Source organism: Panthera uncia (assembly GCF_023721935.1).
Source record: "Panthera uncia isolate 11264 chromosome A3 unlocalized genomic scaffold, Puncia_PCG_1.0 HiC_scaffold_11, whole genome shotgun sequence".
NCBI classification, from domain to species: domain Eukaryota; kingdom Metazoa; phylum Chordata; class Mammalia; order Carnivora; family Felidae; genus Panthera; species Panthera uncia.
This window is the reverse complement of record NW_026057578.1, coordinates 185,121-200,779: the sequence shown is the minus strand read 5'-3', so window position 1 is coordinate 200,779 and position 15,659 is coordinate 185,121. Positions and strand designations below refer to the sequence as shown.

At 54.5% G+C, this 15,659-nt stretch overlaps 1 protein-coding gene across 1 annotated transcript in view; it reads left to right on the top strand.

Moving 5' to 3' along the window:
• The first annotated feature begins 5,649 nt into the window (after positions 1-5,649).
• The window catches only part of MYT1 (myelin transcription factor 1), a 40,745-nt gene continuing 30,735 nt past the window's right edge, over positions 5,650-15,659 (top strand). The window contains exons 1-5 of the mRNA XM_049650398.1: positions 5,650-5,704; positions 6,693-6,723; positions 12,915-12,977; positions 13,666-13,913; positions 15,230-15,659. The exon at positions 15,230-15,659 is cut by the window's right edge and continues 509 nt beyond it. Coding sequence (XP_049506355.1) covers positions 5,650-5,704; positions 6,693-6,723; positions 12,915-12,977; positions 13,666-13,913; positions 15,230-15,659 — 827 coding nt within the window. The remainder of the gene's footprint in view (positions 5,705-6,692; positions 6,724-12,914; positions 12,978-13,665; positions 13,914-15,229) is intronic.

The window sequence follows — 15,659 nt, the reverse complement described above, 5'->3', positions numbered from 1 at the left end:
GACCGCGAGATCGTGACCTGGCTGAAGTCGGACGCTTAACCGACTGCGCCATCCAGGCGCCCCTGCATACAATTTTTAATTTGGGGTTGGAGTGAGCCACAATTCCCTGCCCAGAGATGTTAGGAGAACCCCTCCCAAGACATGTGCTAGATAATGCTCCATGGGTTATCCTTTCTACAAACCAAGGCAAAGTCTGCTCTATTCAGCTGCCAGTAGGTCGAACAATGGGTGGATGTCAGGAGAATTTCAGACATGCATTTGGACACCCCCAAAGAGGCGACAGAACTATAATTTCAAGGAACCAAGGGTGCTGTGGTAGCCATGGTGGGGAGCAGGGGTGTGGGCATGTGATTTAGCCTCACATATCAGAGAATGGAAAGCAGAATGTGTGCAGAGGGTTCCTGAGGTAGTAGAACCTGTACACCTTTGAAGAAGAAAGCTGCTCTTCGGGCTGACTCTTGATCTGTCATACAGGTATGTGCTCAAAAGAACAGGAAGCCAGGAAGATTGTGCAGGTAGGCAGCAGCATATGGGACTGGCGCTGGGGGTTCTGGAGGATTCTATTGGAAAGCTTGATGGGGAGAAGGAGCAAGGAAGACACTTTAATGCTGCTCCCAAATCCTTCAGTGAAGCTTCATCTCAGTGTTAGGTACATGGATCTGCTGGAAGGGCTTCACAGTGGTGATGTGTGAGTTGGGTTGACATTGCCCTTGGCTGTGCACAATTGAGAGAATAAAACAGCCCATATTGCCCCCCCTTCCCTCCCCTGGAGAAAGGGGACACTGGCAGATGCTGTTGGAGCCAATATGGTAGGTGACAGCCAGTTCCCTGACACACCCCTGTTATGTCCCTCTGCCCTCCGCATCCCATGTCACCCCTTCCTTCCAGGCAGGTTTGCCTGTGGTCTCCTGGGAGTCAGTGAGTGCTCCCCTCTCTTTGTCTAGGTCTTCCAGCAGGGAAAACACCAAAATCCTCCCACAGAGACACTATAATCCATATAATCTTGTGGATTTAAAAAATTGTCCCAAGTCCAGTCTAATTTTCCAGCTTTGCTAGCTGTTGGAACACATTCTAAACAAAATGAACACTAACCTGTCTCTCCCTCCAGGCCAGGGGTGGGATGAATGTCCCCAGTGGTCTCAGGGGGTCTGGACCCTATTCAGCCCCTTCCAACTGCTCCTGGCCACATTTTGCAGTTCCGGGATCTCAGACATGTTTCCAACTATTGTCGTTCATCTTTTCACCTGTCTGTCTGTCCTTACATAATATGTGCCGAACAGTGAATGAAGCCATGGTACCTGGCTCTGTATAGGAGAGGCAATGGCCTTGAAAGCATGAATGAATAAGCTTATTTCAGACTGAAGTGAGGGCCATGAGGGAAACGACAAGGCACAGAATGGAGAGTGAGGGGGAAAGGGTGGGAAAATGGAGGTGCAGGCCTGACTGTTGAGAGGCCACCCAGGGATGCTTCCTGCTTCCCAAGACTGGAGTACCTCCCACCCTGAAGCTATCATCCCTAAGACCCTCAGGTCTTCACTGATTCATTGAGCCTCCTCACTCCCACCCAGGCTCCCAAGTCTAAGCAGTTCCCTCCCTCTTGAGCTCTACTCTGCCACCTGGGTGCTGAGGCTGGCTCTCCTCCTACAGGGGCTGGGGGGGGGGGTGCGGCAGGAAAGCTTCAGCATGAATTCTGTTCTTTGGCCCTTAGCCATCCATGCAGAAGGGCAGGGATACGGCATAGGGTGGAGAGGAAGGAGGCTGGAGTTGTGAATGCCTGGGAAGAGCCAAGACGAACTGAGAGAGAGAGAGAAAGAGAAGAAGAGAGGGAGAGGAAGGATGTAAGAGAGAGAAGAGGGAGGGGCACCCCTTCAAGACCACCACGGATGCTCCTGAATGTGGGGGTGAGGGTGGGGCAGACCTGATCTCTGAGGGTAAAGGAGAAGATCGGCACGAAGCCTGTTAAGCATCATTGCACACCTCGTGAACAGTCTATGACTGGATGTTCTTGGACATTGAGAGTCTGCTCTCTCTGCTTTGTGACTGGCTGTGCGTCTGGGTTCTGAGTGCATTTCTGACAACCACAGCCTAAGAATCCAGACAAACCCATGGGTTTCAAGGCTGCATAATTACTGCATTTGCTTTTTTGGTTCCCAAGTTGATAAATGTCCAACTTAAGGAACTCAGTTTTGGCAATGCAGATAGGTCTTAAAAGGGGCTGGTCTTTGTAGCATGGTGTTGTGAGAACCATTGGTATTTAAAAAGAGCATACCTGATTAATCTTAACTTTACAAAAAAATACATTACAGAACAAAATAGTAACACCTTCTTGAATGAGACCCATTATATGGTACTAACAAAGCAAGTTAAAAGGAAGGGTGAAGAGACAATTCTCTTTGGTTAATGGATGTGGCAAAACAGGATGTATTTGCATTTGTAAATTATTCTCCTCCCATAGTTTTCCTATTGAAGATGGAACTACTGAAATATTTATTAGAGTGGAATGATGGTTTAAGGGGCACAGGGAAGCTGTTAGACATGCTCCTGGTGGCAGAATGAAGTTGGCTTATGGAAACAGCGCAGACAATGTTCTTGAGAGAGATCACTGCCCCACAGTGAGAGTGGGGATTGAGGTTGGCTTGGCTGTGACAAGGGGACCTTCTCACCCTCCAGGTGAGAGGCCATTCAGTTATTTCTGGGCTGTACAAAAATAGGGACTTGATTGGCTTGTGCTTGGAACAAATGGTTTTTAAAAATAAATCAGTGAACCACTGGGAAGTGTCTCATTGTCTTTGCACCAGTGAGTGGCCTGTCTTTGTGTGACGAGGGACAGAGGGCCCTGGGGGGCTGCCAGTAAGCCAAGCAGCACAAGCCTTGGCGGTGCTGGGCTGTATGGGCATCAGTTCTCCGTCTACAACACAGGGCGTGAGGCCAGAGGAGAACCCACCTCTGAAGTGCTTTCAGTTCTCCAGGAAGGAAAACAACGTAAATCGTAAATCAAGTGGAGCTGGTTTTATCACAGCTTTGCCCAGATGCTTCCGAGGCAGCCACCACTGCTAGTTTCAAACGGCTCAGAAATCAAAGTCTCCCTGCTTCGTTGTTGATGTCCCACGTCATCGGGTCTCACAGATTCATCCTCATATTAAAGAGCTAACCCATTTTTCTTCCTGTGGTTGAGTTTTTTTCCCCCTTTTAAAATCAAAGCTACATGCACCGAAGAGAACTTCTCACTTATTGACCGTTTGATGCAGATAAATTGCAAATGGAAAGGTGCTCAGCAAAATGAATGCCACAGCTGTTAGCTTCATCAATGGGAGCTCGCAGTTTGCAAGCAGCGCCCATTACGCATCCCTGCAACTCTCTCTATTCTCTGCTCTTTGAATAATTTATCTGCAGGAAATCCAAATTGCCAAGGCACGCTTTAACCTAGCAGAATGATTGCCAATTTCCTTGGGAAAACTGACAAAAAAAAAAAAAAAAAAAAAAAAGAGCTGTAGATTGCATTTCAGCTGAAAGCAGGCGCCCGGCAATCAGACGCATTAGCTCCATTGTGCGGCCTACATCGGAAGGCATTGCGCTCGGGCTCAGTGCAGATGACATTTGAAGGCTCATAAATGTAATGAAGTCCCTTTGACACCTGCTCCTCTCTTCACTTTAAATATGAGTCATTGGTCCACGGGGAACCTCTGCTTTAAAAATAGAGATTATAGTAATTGTCTTCCAAGCTTTTGGAAGGCTGTAATAAACGCAGAGCTCATGGCACCGTGGCTCTGCAGCCTGGGGTCGACAGGTTGCATAAATTACCCCAGGTTTTGATTTTTCTTCCTTAACAAATCACATAAATCACTGCATGTTAGTGCCACCGGGCGGGGGGGGGGGGGAGGTTCACTTTGCGAATTTTGTCTTACCTCTTGGGGGGATTCCTTCTCTTCCTTGGAGGGTGGTACCTCAGCACTTGTCCCTTGCAGGTCTTTAGGCCCTACAGCCCCACTTTTGTAGCCCTTCCTTGCTTTCTCCTGCTTCTCTTCCCACTGTCTGGCTTTCCCTTTGACGACCTCGGCTGTGGCCTGGGACAGGTGGTGAGCCCTGTGGGCCCTGGCTCTCCTGGAGCCTCCTGGGGCTCCTGGGGTGCCTGGGGTTCATCCTGCCAGGCGGAGGTCCCTCCCCACCGGGCCTCTCTCCCTTGGAGACAAGGAATGTTTCAGGGGTCCACCCATCTCCTACCTCTTCATTACATATCTGCCCAGATTTGTCTGGGTGACATAGGTCCAAGATCCTAGGTGATGACCTGTAGCCCCTGGGGGCGTCCCCCACCTCAAGCCTCTCTGTGACCTTTGTCCCCAGGCTTCACCCTCCTGTAGGCTCTCCCTCGACTCCCTCATGGGACTACACAGGCAGTGTTCCCCTTGGAAGTTAGCAGGGGGCAGGGAATGTGGGGTATACTGATGGGCTCGTGTGGGGTGGCCAGAGGATATGAGGGGTTCTCCACTGTGTGGGGTGCCCCATGCCCCTTGGGAAGCTCTACTCACCCTCTCCTGGGAGAAGGGACATCCCTGGGAGGGTGGACTGTGGGTCCTGTCCAGATGGCCCCTTGGCCTGCATTCCTGTTTTTAACCGGCTTTCACCTGAGACTGGTTCCCACCTCTAAAGCTGGGCTATATGGTACAGTGGCCACGGGCACTTAGCATGTGGCCGGGGACACTGAGATGTGCTGTGAATCCAGGAGACATGCCGGGTTTCTCAGAGTTAGCATAAAACAGAATCCAATTCATAATTTTTTATACTGATTACTGTTGAAATGATGTTTTGGATAGGTTAGGCTAAGTTTACTATTAAAATCTGCTTCATGTTTCCTTTTACATTTATAACATGACTATTAGAACATTTACAGTGGTGTCATAACTTGCATTTCGTTTCCCCAGGGTGGTGGTGCCTTGGCGGCCCCTGTACCTCTCAGAGCACACGCTCATGGAGCGTAGGAGCACACACTCATCGAGCATAGGAGCACACACTCATTGAGTGTCCTGTCTCACGTTAGGGAAGGTCTGCTCAGGCTGCCTGTCCTTGGGCTCTCCCTGGGACGGCACAGTAAAAATCGAAGTCATTCATTTCTGGACACTTTGTGAAGGCCTGTTCTAGTCCCAGCCACCTGTATCTAAGAGGATGATCCCAGTGTGGTAAGGCACTCACTCCTGTGGGAAGCCGGGCTCTGGGGCCCAGTGGGTGACCTGCCATGGTGCCTTAGCACCTGCCACCCCCAGTGAGTGCTGGGTGGAACCCTCAGCCTTGCCAGGAGGCCATATTCTATGAGACCCTAACATTTGTGAAGAGCTGGTGGGTGGGGTAGGGCTCCTGCCTGAGGTTCCTGCTCGGGTGTGTGTGGGGCAGTGGGAGGGCTGGGAGCAGGAGGCAAGGGACACCCACCCCCCCCGCCCTTGACTGGTGGTCTCTGTCCTGAAGCACCTCCCCTGTACCTGTTGCTCCTGGTCTCAGTCCTCCCCCTCCTCGGAGCTCACTCCTTGTCTTTCTGTGTCACAGATTCACCTTCACCAGTAAAACTTGAGCAAGAAAACGGCTGGAGGTCCAGTGTGGCCCTCGAGGGGTGGTTCTGTGCTGGGTTTCGGTTAACATCACAGTTGTTTTTGCTTGCAGATGAGCTTAGAACATGAGGATAAGCGGGCTCGTACGCGATCCAAGGCCCTCCGAGGTGAGTGCCGTCCCCTCCCAGCTGGGTCTGGCTGTGAGTCCCAGGCCCTAAAGCAGTAAATGTCACTTTCTTCAGGAAAACAGAACCCCACAGTGATGACCAGGCCCTGGGATGCTCCTCCCCTTACGCTGGGCAGTTGGGGTCCATGGGTCTGGTGGCTTCAGGCCTCTTCAGCCTCAAGGTGCCTAGGAGGGCTGCTGTGGGGCCCAGACAAAGCTGCCTGGGGTGGAGGTGAGGAGGCAGGCAGTCCCACAGAGTGGGGAAAGCAGAGCTCGCCCAGCAGACCTTTCTGTTTGGAACTGAGATGCTGCCAGGCTCCCGTCACCAGCCTCCTTGCCTCCCAGGACGTCAGTCTTGGTGCTGGATGGCCATGGGCAGTTGTCAGATTTAACTGGCAGTGGGGTGGGGAGACAGGGAGCCAAGGCCCTGCTGAACCCTTGGCCAGCCTCACCTCCCTGACTCCATGAGCACACACTGGCCAGGGCTGCGTGTCCCCGTGCGTGGGTGGCCTTCACGGAGGGGCTAGAACACTGAGCTTCTCAGGTGAGCTGCCCAGTTGGACCCTGGTGCATGTTGCCCCCGGTGGCCTACATCATTGAGGGACCAGCCGCTCAGCCCATCTGTTCTCTCTGTCCAGCTTTATCTGCTGGGTCAAGTTTCCTGCTGGAAGCTGACTTCTAGCTGCAATTAGAGAAAGGGAAACCATCCTGGCCCCGAGGGCCCAGAGAGCCTGTATTAGGTGGGGCGTCTGACCCAGTCTGCAAAACTACCAGCCTCTCGTGGGGAGAGTCTGGCACAGCATCAGGTTAGAGGTGGCAGCTCGCTCCACTGGACCCTGCAGGACATACCAGGAGGTCAGGAAAGGACGGGGTTCCATTCTCACTGGGATTGCCTCCGCTTTTTATTCCATTTGTGCCATGAGGGCGATGTGCCTTTTCAATTCGGACTCCCACATGTGTTTCCCTGTTTCTCTCTTTCTCTCACCCAGTGCCCCCAGAGCCCACAGGTGCCGACCTCAGGTAAGAAAGGCTTTCTGCTAGCTCCCAGCATTGCGCATGCCTGTGACCCCGAACACCCAAAATGTCCCACACTGGGCACTTTGGACTGACCAAGCACACCCCTGGACCCCTTTCCTCCTCGCCATGAGTCCAGCTGTCTTCACCTTTCTCGGCCCTCCCTCCACCTCTGTCCTGGCCCTACCATGCAGCCAGCCTCGACACAGGGGCACAGATACGCTCGCATCTGGTCACCACCAGGCCCTGGTAGTCCCCACGGTCCCCAGCCAGCAACAAGGTGCTGTGTTAGTGGGCTCTCACAAATGCTTCTGTGTCTGGTGGTTTGGCCAGAGTTGAGGAAGCTGGCTGTCCAGGTCCCAAGTTTTCCGCTGACTCTAGATGCAGACAGTGTTTTTGTGTGTTGGTGATCTTGTAATGGCTTAGCCCTGTGACTTTCCAGATTCTAGGTCACGTCTCACAAGGCATGAGCACCCTGAGGAGGAAGGGAGGACAGCCTACTGCGGAGATTTGCTGGGTCAGGGCAGAGGGGCCAGGCTCTCCTCCCCAGAGGTCGACTTGCCCTCACCTGCTTGCTTCTGTCCTGGGCTCGGCTCCTGGGGCTGTGGGGGGTGGGGGTGGGGGAGGCCAGAGAGAAAGCCGCCCCAGTGCTTGTGTGTAAGGACTGCTCCCCCAGCACCACCCACACATCCTTTGGACTTGCGACTCTGTGGGCCTGGGCTCTTCTGGTGCCAGCCCTCAGTGCTGTTTTGCTCAGACAGCGCTGATGACGTCCTGCAACCAACCAAGAAAATCAGCCCCTAGTTCTCCCCACCTTTTCTGAGGAGGGGTAGTGTCAATGTGTTCTGGCTCAAACATGAGAGAAGAAAGGGAAGTGATGTTGTTGAGGGTCCCAGTGTGTCAGGTGGGCACCAGGGGCCCCATTTAATTTTCACAAATTTCCTGTGAGTCGAAGCCAGGCTTGGACTGCAGCTGAGGTCACCTGCCAGAGGCTCATCCTTGGAGGAAGGAAGGGCTCCAAGCCCACTCTCTTTCCAATAGCAGCTCTGGTGCTGAGCACACCACAGAGCCCCCAGTGCCCCCCGCACCCTGAGACGGTGGGCAAGGACTGTATCGGCTTGGTGCTCTGTCCATGCTCAAGGGCCACGGGTGACAACCACACCCCAGGGGGGGTTTCTGTGATCTTCCAGACTCCCAGCTGGGGACAAACAGAACAGTCTAGTTTCTGAGGGTCAGTGATGTTCCTTCCCTGCTCTCTCTGCCACCAGCCTGGAACAGTTCTTCCTACGTAACTGCATCAATCCAGGGCATCAGCGCTTCTCAGTTCTTAGGGGGAAAGAGTCTCACTAAACTGCACAAGCCTGGGGCCAGGACTGTCATCGTCGTCTTCTTCTTCTATTTCTTCTTCTAAATTTATTTTGATTAAAAAATTTTTTTTCAATGCTTATTTATTTTTGAGAGACAGAGAGAGACAGAGCATGAGCAGGGGAGGGGAGGAGACAGAGGGAGACACAGAATCCGAAGCAAGCTCCAGGCTCTGAGCTGTCAGCACAGATCCCGACTGGGGGGCTTGAATGAACTCACCAACTGTGAGATCGTGATCTGAGCCGAAGTCAGACACTTAACCGACTGAGCCACCTAGGTGCCCCGTCTTCTCCTCCTCTTCCTCCTCCTCCTTATTCTTCTTAATGTTTATTTATTTTTGAGAGAGAGACAGACAGAGCGTGAGAGGCAGAGGGGCAGAGAGAGGAGACACAGAATCCGAAGCAGGCTCCAGGCTCTGGGCTGTCAGCACAGAGCCCAACGTGGGGCTCAAACTCATGGACTGTGAGATCATGACCTGAGCCAAAGTCAGACGCTCAACTTACTGAGCCACCCAGGCACCCCAGGACTGTCTTATTCTTCACCAGACCTGTTGATGAGTGGCTTTTGCCAGCCAGGGAAAGGAGAGGACCCCAGAGTGTCCCAGCATCCCTCTAACTGTTGAGGCTATAAGTTGGTAACAGAAAGGAAGGGGCACAAAGGGAGGCCACACACTCAGAGCCCAGGTGTGTGGCGATCTCTGCTATAGCTGCACAGCATAGTGTTGCTCTTAGGACACGGTTCCCAGTGCTATTATTGTCCTGTTTGTGAAGTGGGGAAACCGAGGCTCAGAGGGCTAAAGTTTGTCCAACCACAAGAGCAGAATCACACACTCCACTGCTCAAAGCCCTAGCCTCGGTCACAGGGTGGGAGGGTGAGGGTGGAAAGGCAGCCAGACCAGGCCGATGGAAGCTGCACAGAACACGCTTTCCCTGAGCACAGGGTTAGCTCGCTGGAGGGGAGGTGCCCTCTCTGATGGGTGGACCAGTGGATGGATGCTCAAAGGGGCAGGGGCACAGGGTGAGAGCTGGTTTCCAGGAGGAGGTACCACTTCCCCTGGGCCGTGTGACGTTCAGTGGGGACATCTTCAGGACAGTGAAGGGGAGGAGGCTGGGCATAGCACCTGAGGAAGCTCTGGGGTTTGGTAGTAGCAGTTAATTTTGGCAACAGATGAAGTTATGGCAGCAGTTGGAAAGGCAGATCCAAAGGGCTGGGTATTCTCTCATAATTCTGCAATAGCAGAACCAAAAATGACTCTGAAAATAGATTTGTTTTGAAATATTCTCAGAGAGGACCCAGCCAGTGCATGGGAGAGGGTTGCGTGAACACCTTCATTTTTTATGTGGTCTCAACCTATTTACTTGGTGATAGTGAGACCCTTATATTTTTTAGTGGGGAAACTGACTAACGCATTGATGTCTGCTAGCAGCAAGGTCTTCGGCCATTCTTCCGGTTTTGGGGAATGGCTGCTTGGAGTGAAATGGAGAGGTCTATGCCAAAAAACTGCCCATGTCCTGCCGGGAAGGTGCCAGTCACTCCTGTGTTCACAACCGTGCACCGGCCGTGAGCTACACGTGGGGTTGTGATCTGTGGTGCCCTCGTGGCTCTCACCCCTTTATTTGCACGTCAGCCGCCCTAGGCACCTTTGTGCCACAAGAATGGGCAAACGCTGCAAGCCAGGACATCTTCCCCCTCTGGCACGGCAGCGGCTGTGCTGCCTAAGCAGAAGAGACCCCCGTCCTGGTGAGGTGTACACGAAAGACGCCAGCACAGGGAGAGAACTCACTGGGACCTGGAAGAGAAACGTTGTGATGTTAGATGAAGTCATGCAGCATCACTGGAAGGGGGGCTGCGTTAGGGTGAAGCTCCACCTGGGAGCCTCGCCACACGGATGAGGGAATGATGCCTCCCAGAACTTGCTGCCATCCCCTGCTCCGGTCTGTCTCTTCCCCAGCTCACGCAGAGCTCCCAGGAAGCTGCTTGTTCTCGGAGCAGTGGCATGGCGGCTGTTGTGATGAGAGCAGAGCAGAAGGTTGGCAAGGAGTGGGTGAGGCTCTCATCGCCTTCTCCTGCCTCTGGAGCCCACTTTGCTGCTCCGTGCCCTGAAGTTAACACCGAGCGCCCAAGAGAGAGCAAATGGATCTGGTGTTTTTCCCCTTCACGTTAGTGAAGAACCAATGGACACTTCATTTGTGTCTTGGTCTGGGCCCATCTGCCGTCACACAACTTCAGAGTGACTCTGCTAGAGGCGATGGCTAGTGTGAAGTTGGGGCACCCAACTCCTCTGCAGACGGAAGCGGTTGGACCCCTTCTGGAGCCGCCTCCAGGTTCCAGGAGAGTTGCCCATCTGTCACCACTGCACCCTGGTTCCCACCCAGCCCACCTGACCTCAGCTGAGGGCCTCCTGTGAGCCAGTGGTCAGCTCCTGCCTATGGGACAGATGGGAGTGGGGGCGGAGTTCTCCACCTGTCTCCAGGGGGCTGGAGGGAGGCCAATCCCTTGGAGGAACGGGAGCTGAGTGTGGGGCTCCAGCTGGGATCTGGCTCCTCCTGGCCTCGGCCTCGGCCTCAACTTCCCTTGACACCTGTTGTCTAGGTTCAGACACCTCAGAGCGGTGGCCCGGACCCTGCTCAGTGCTGACTGTGAGTAGGCAGTCTGTAAGCCTTCCTGACCATCTCTCCGTCTCTGCCACACTCAGGGAGCCTGGGGGGTTCAGGGACAGGGTTTGGCTGGGTCTTCCTCATCCCACATGCTGGCAAGAGGCTCCAGATGCCTGGAGCTGGTGCTGCTTCCACACTCTGGCCCTGAGCACCCTCTGGGCCTCAGCGACGCCACGCTGGGGAAGCTTGTAGGGGAAGCTGTGTGAACTGGGAGGCATAGGCTGCTGGCATTGCAGCCCCTGGGCTTTGGTCAGGTCTCACGTTGCCCTTGTTGGACATTCCCTTGGCTGCTGCGTGGGGGGCAGGAGCGTGGGGGTTCCAGCCTCTCCTCCCAGAGTGGCCCTCACCTGCTCCACACACGTGGGCTCCCAGCCTATCCTGCTCCGTTTAGGCTAGAGGCCAGGACTCTTCTGAACTGGCGGGTGGAGGTGTGGCTTGGAGCTGGTGACGTGTTTGGGGGCAGTGCCAGTGGCCTGCAGGCCTCCACGGCAGCTGTCACATAATTGCCTGATTAACTCAGTGATTAATCGGCTAATTGGGACCTCAGCTTCAAATCCCCAATAACAAGGACCTTTTGTGAAAAGTCTCAAAGCTAGCTCTTGAGAGAGTGAAAGCAAGCATGGGGCATAGATTTTAGAATAGACAGGCTGGGGGCAGCGCTAAGTCCTGTCTGTCTGGAAAGGAAATCCACAACGAAATGTGGCACGTCTTCCCTCCCTGTCTCCCATTCTCTCCCCACTTCCTCCCTTTCCTCCTTTCCCCTTCTTCCCTTTCTCCTTTCCTTTCTGACTTTTAAACCGATGAAAACCAGCACTGAGATCAGCCATGGTGGCCATGGGCTGCAGGGAGGGCCTCAGGGACACTGTTGCTTCCCCTTGCTACCCCGAGGGCTGTTGGTGAGCTCAGGGTGGGTGGGGCTCTGTCTCCACAGACTGTTCTGTTTCTCCCCGACCGGTTGATAAGTGTGGCCTGCGTGGCTACTTGGGCCCACAGTGCTCTGCAGTCAGGTCCGTGATCAATCAAATTAGAAACTATCAGGTGTGTCTAGACAGAAGTCTAGGGCCCTGCCCCTTCTGGGGCCCACCCCGTCCTTCCCTCGCCGGATCTGGGAGAGCCTGATCTGCGGTGGGGAGCTCTGACCCCGTGATGCCAATCCTAGATCTAAAACCTAAAAACAAGGTCTTCCTGTCTTGGGCACCTGGGGACGGCCCCTCCCGGGAGGAGCTCAGGTGCCCCTCCTCTGGGTGATCTTCCATGCTGTCTCTGTTTCTCCGGGCATCAATTGGCCATTCCGGACAATGAGGTGATGGCAGCTTCTTGCACTCTGTGGCTTGTGGATGTGCTCAGCGGCCCACGGGACCGTGGCCTCGCATGGAGCTGACTCTAGAAGTGGGTTGGGTGGCGTACCCTGTGCCCACGATCAGAAGTTTCCAGAGCTTTCTGGGGTTTGGTTCAGCGGGGAGACAGATGACAGTGGAGAGTGGGGAACTCCTGGGGGCCGCACCTTTAACCGCATTTCCTGGCTCCTGGGGGGGGAAGCACGAGGCCCAGCAGCACCCCCACCCACATCTTATGGCAGTCTCTGGGTCATCAGCCTTCCTAGACTCACCTTCCTGCACCAGGCTGCAGGTTCTGGAGGAGGGTCGCAGCTGGGGGCCTGTAGCTTGGGCCAGGCCTGGATATTTACATAGAGCCGTTCCTGCCTGGAGGTACTTGCTTACTTTGCCAGGCCAAGGGCATGCCTGGCAGGGGCTGCAGGCCTCACAGCACCAGCGATGGCCATGGAGAAGCCCAGTGTTTCTGCTCTGCCCTTGGGCCAGCCTCAGGTGCTGGTTCTGGGGGCTCCACAGAGGGTCCTGTGTCCCAGCTGCTTGGAAGCCTGCAGTTCGCCTGCAGTGGGAAAGACTTATCCACAGAAAAAAGAAGCCATCTAGGAGGCGCCGATGTTGGAAGTCTTGGTCTCGTACATACAGATCTTTAATTAAACACGCTCATAAAATTGTAATGAACCATTCGTTTATTTAAATGGGGTGAGTTATTTCATTAATTTTTAGCAAACTGCAAGCAGCCATTCTGAGACGCACTGTTTGGAGACAATCTTCTGCTCCTCAGGGTGAGGGCCTGGGGTGGGCGGGTCCTTCCACTGAGTGACCAGTCCTGCTTGTCTCCCCCCAGCTGCCCCACCCCAGGGTGCACCGGCTCAGGACACATCCGGGGCAAGTACTCCAGGCACCGCAGGTAAGGTAAGGGGGTTCCTGGGAGAGATGTTGGGCTGCTGGGGATCTGGAACCCCACTCCTGGCCCTTTTGTAGATCTAGAACCTTCCATTTCCACCTGCGGCTGCTGAGGCCGGTGTGGTCATGGCATGTCATGCCGCAGTCTCTCTGTTGGGGGCTGTAAGGCTGGATGAGTCCATGAGGGAGAGCTCAGAGCAGACCTCGTACACACTGGTGACCCAAATGACCTGGTTGTCACTGTTGTCATCCTGGGGTGTCAGCTTGACTTCAGTGGGTGAGGGTGTGCAGGGTCTGGAGGTGGAGAAGGAAGGGCCCCGGGGACCCTGCTGACCTGCTTGGTGGGAGGAAGCGGGCTGTGTCCGACAGAGGGTGTGAAGCAGAGCTGCCTGGGGCCAGTCCCCTCCCCCTCCCAACAGGGGGTGCCGTTGGGATGGGACTGCTGAGGTTAGGTCTCATGAGAGAAGCAGGAAATAATCTAAGTTTTTAATGTGGACAATTAACGTAAAATTTTAAACACATCAGCCTGCCAGTCTTGAATGTGGGGCTTCTGGCTTGGGTTGGTGATGAGGCGCAAAGACAAACTTTCACAACAGGGAAAGGGGCTGCGGAGGGTGAGGGGAGGAGCCGGAGGGAGGACCCCCCAGGGGGTGTTGACAAGGTGGCCCTTGGCCTGGTCTCCTTCCTCCCAGTTTGCAGAGCTGCCCTCTGGCCAAGAAGAGGAAGCTGGAGGGTGCCCAGCCAGAGCACCTGGTGTCCAAGCGGAAGTCCCACCCCCTGAAGCTGGCTCTGGACGAGGGCTACAGTGTGGACACCGACGGCAGTGAGGATGCTGAGGTGAAGGACGCCTCTGTTTCGGATGAATCGGAAGGAACTCTGGAGGAGGACGAGGCTGAAATGTCAGGACAGGAGGAGATTCATCGTCCTGAACCAGCTGAAGGTGCTTTGTGGCTCTTTCTCCCCTGAAATAAAGGGCGCTTAGTGTGGCCCTGGAGAATCACAGCCTGTGAGTGGGGAGGGGGCCCACTCTGAGTTAGTGAAAGGGCTGCCGAGGAAGCCATTCCTGAGAACAAGCGAGGTCTTGTCCTGACATTTGTTGGGGCTTCCTGGAGAGGGGCCGGTACAGGGTGCTTGGGGGGTCTGTGGGCGCATCTCTGTGCGAACACTGTGTGTATGATTGTGGATGTGTGCCTATGTGCATATGAGAGATGGATGGACAGATGGACATGGGCTGTGCGTCTGTGCTTGGGGGAGGGTCTCATGTACAGCAGAGGGGGATAGACCCCACTCCACTTGGCGCTGGGAAAGAATAGCCTGGGGGTGGGAGTGAGGGGTCTGCTTGGCATCAGATGAGACTCTGTGGGGGTGCCCGGGGAAGCCTGGAGCGGCAGGGGGAAATGAAGGGATTCCTTGTTTCACTTTCTTCCCTGTGGGGCTCAGCAGCACCAGCCTCGTTGGGGCACCCAGACTTTGGCAAATGCTGGTGTAAAAGTGTCCATGTCCCCCAAGAACGTTGGCAGACTACAGAACCCTGGGGGTGGGACTGAGACCTGAGGTCCAAATCCCCCAGCACCCCCCACCCCAAAGCTGCCTGTGTCTTCTGAACCTGCAGGGTCTGAGATGGAGCTTTATTTTGTTTTGGAGCCAATTCAGGGAGAGTCCTTACACCCACCTCCCTCCCGAGTCTTCGGTTGTGTCTCAAGCGGTGTGTGGCCCCAAGGGCTCTAGGTAGAAAGGACTAGCTTGCCTGCTTTCTTACAGAGGAGTGAGTTTGGGGTCTGGGCACCGGCCCTGGCTGGGCTCCTCTGGGAATGGTCAGACGGCAGGGCTGGCTCCTGCACCCTGGACACCCCTGCCGACTGTCCTCCAGGGCCTGTGTGTGGCGAACACCTGCTACGTCATAGCCATGGCAGTTAAGAGGTTCAACTTTGAGTCTTTTGAAAACATAAATTCATTTAGTACTTGCTAATTATGGAGCAATTAAAAAAAACCCGATGGGTGCTTTAAGCTCCATCTTATGAGATGCAGGTTTACTTGATTTGAGAAAGTAAACATCGAGGGGAGGACCATTAGTAAAACATATCGGAGCGTTCCTCAGCTTCAAAGACAGCAGTGACTACTCCATCTAGGACCAGAAATAAGTTCACCGTGTCTCCAGGTCCAGGCAGAGGGGCTGGCAGAAATGACCACAGCCCCAGGCTGTGCTGGGACAGCCTGCCTCTTGTGCTCTTCACACTTGTTTCCGATTTTGTGCAGGAAGGAGCCCTGTCAAGCCCCACTTCGGATCCAACCCCATCAGCAGCCCCACGGGCCCCACCAAGGGCAGCTACAGCAGTTATCAGGAGATCATCGCCACTTCTCTCCTAAATTTGGGCCAGATTGCCGTAGAGACGCTAGTTGGGGAGGATTTGGGTCAGGTGGCCAAGCCGGGCCCCGGTGTTGTGCACCTGGTGCAGGAGGAGGCCGAAGAAGGGGCCACCAGTGATGAGGGGGAGAAGGACGTGTTCATCCGGCCAGAGGATACAGAGGAAGTCATGGAAGTCACCAGGGAACGCTCCCAGGAGCTGGGTCCCCAGTCTGGGGAGGGCATGGTCAGTGAGGAGTCAAGCAAGATGAAAGTCAACCTGGGTAATGAGGAGGAGGAGGAGGAGGAAGAGGAGGAGGAGGAGGAAGAGGAGGAGGAGGA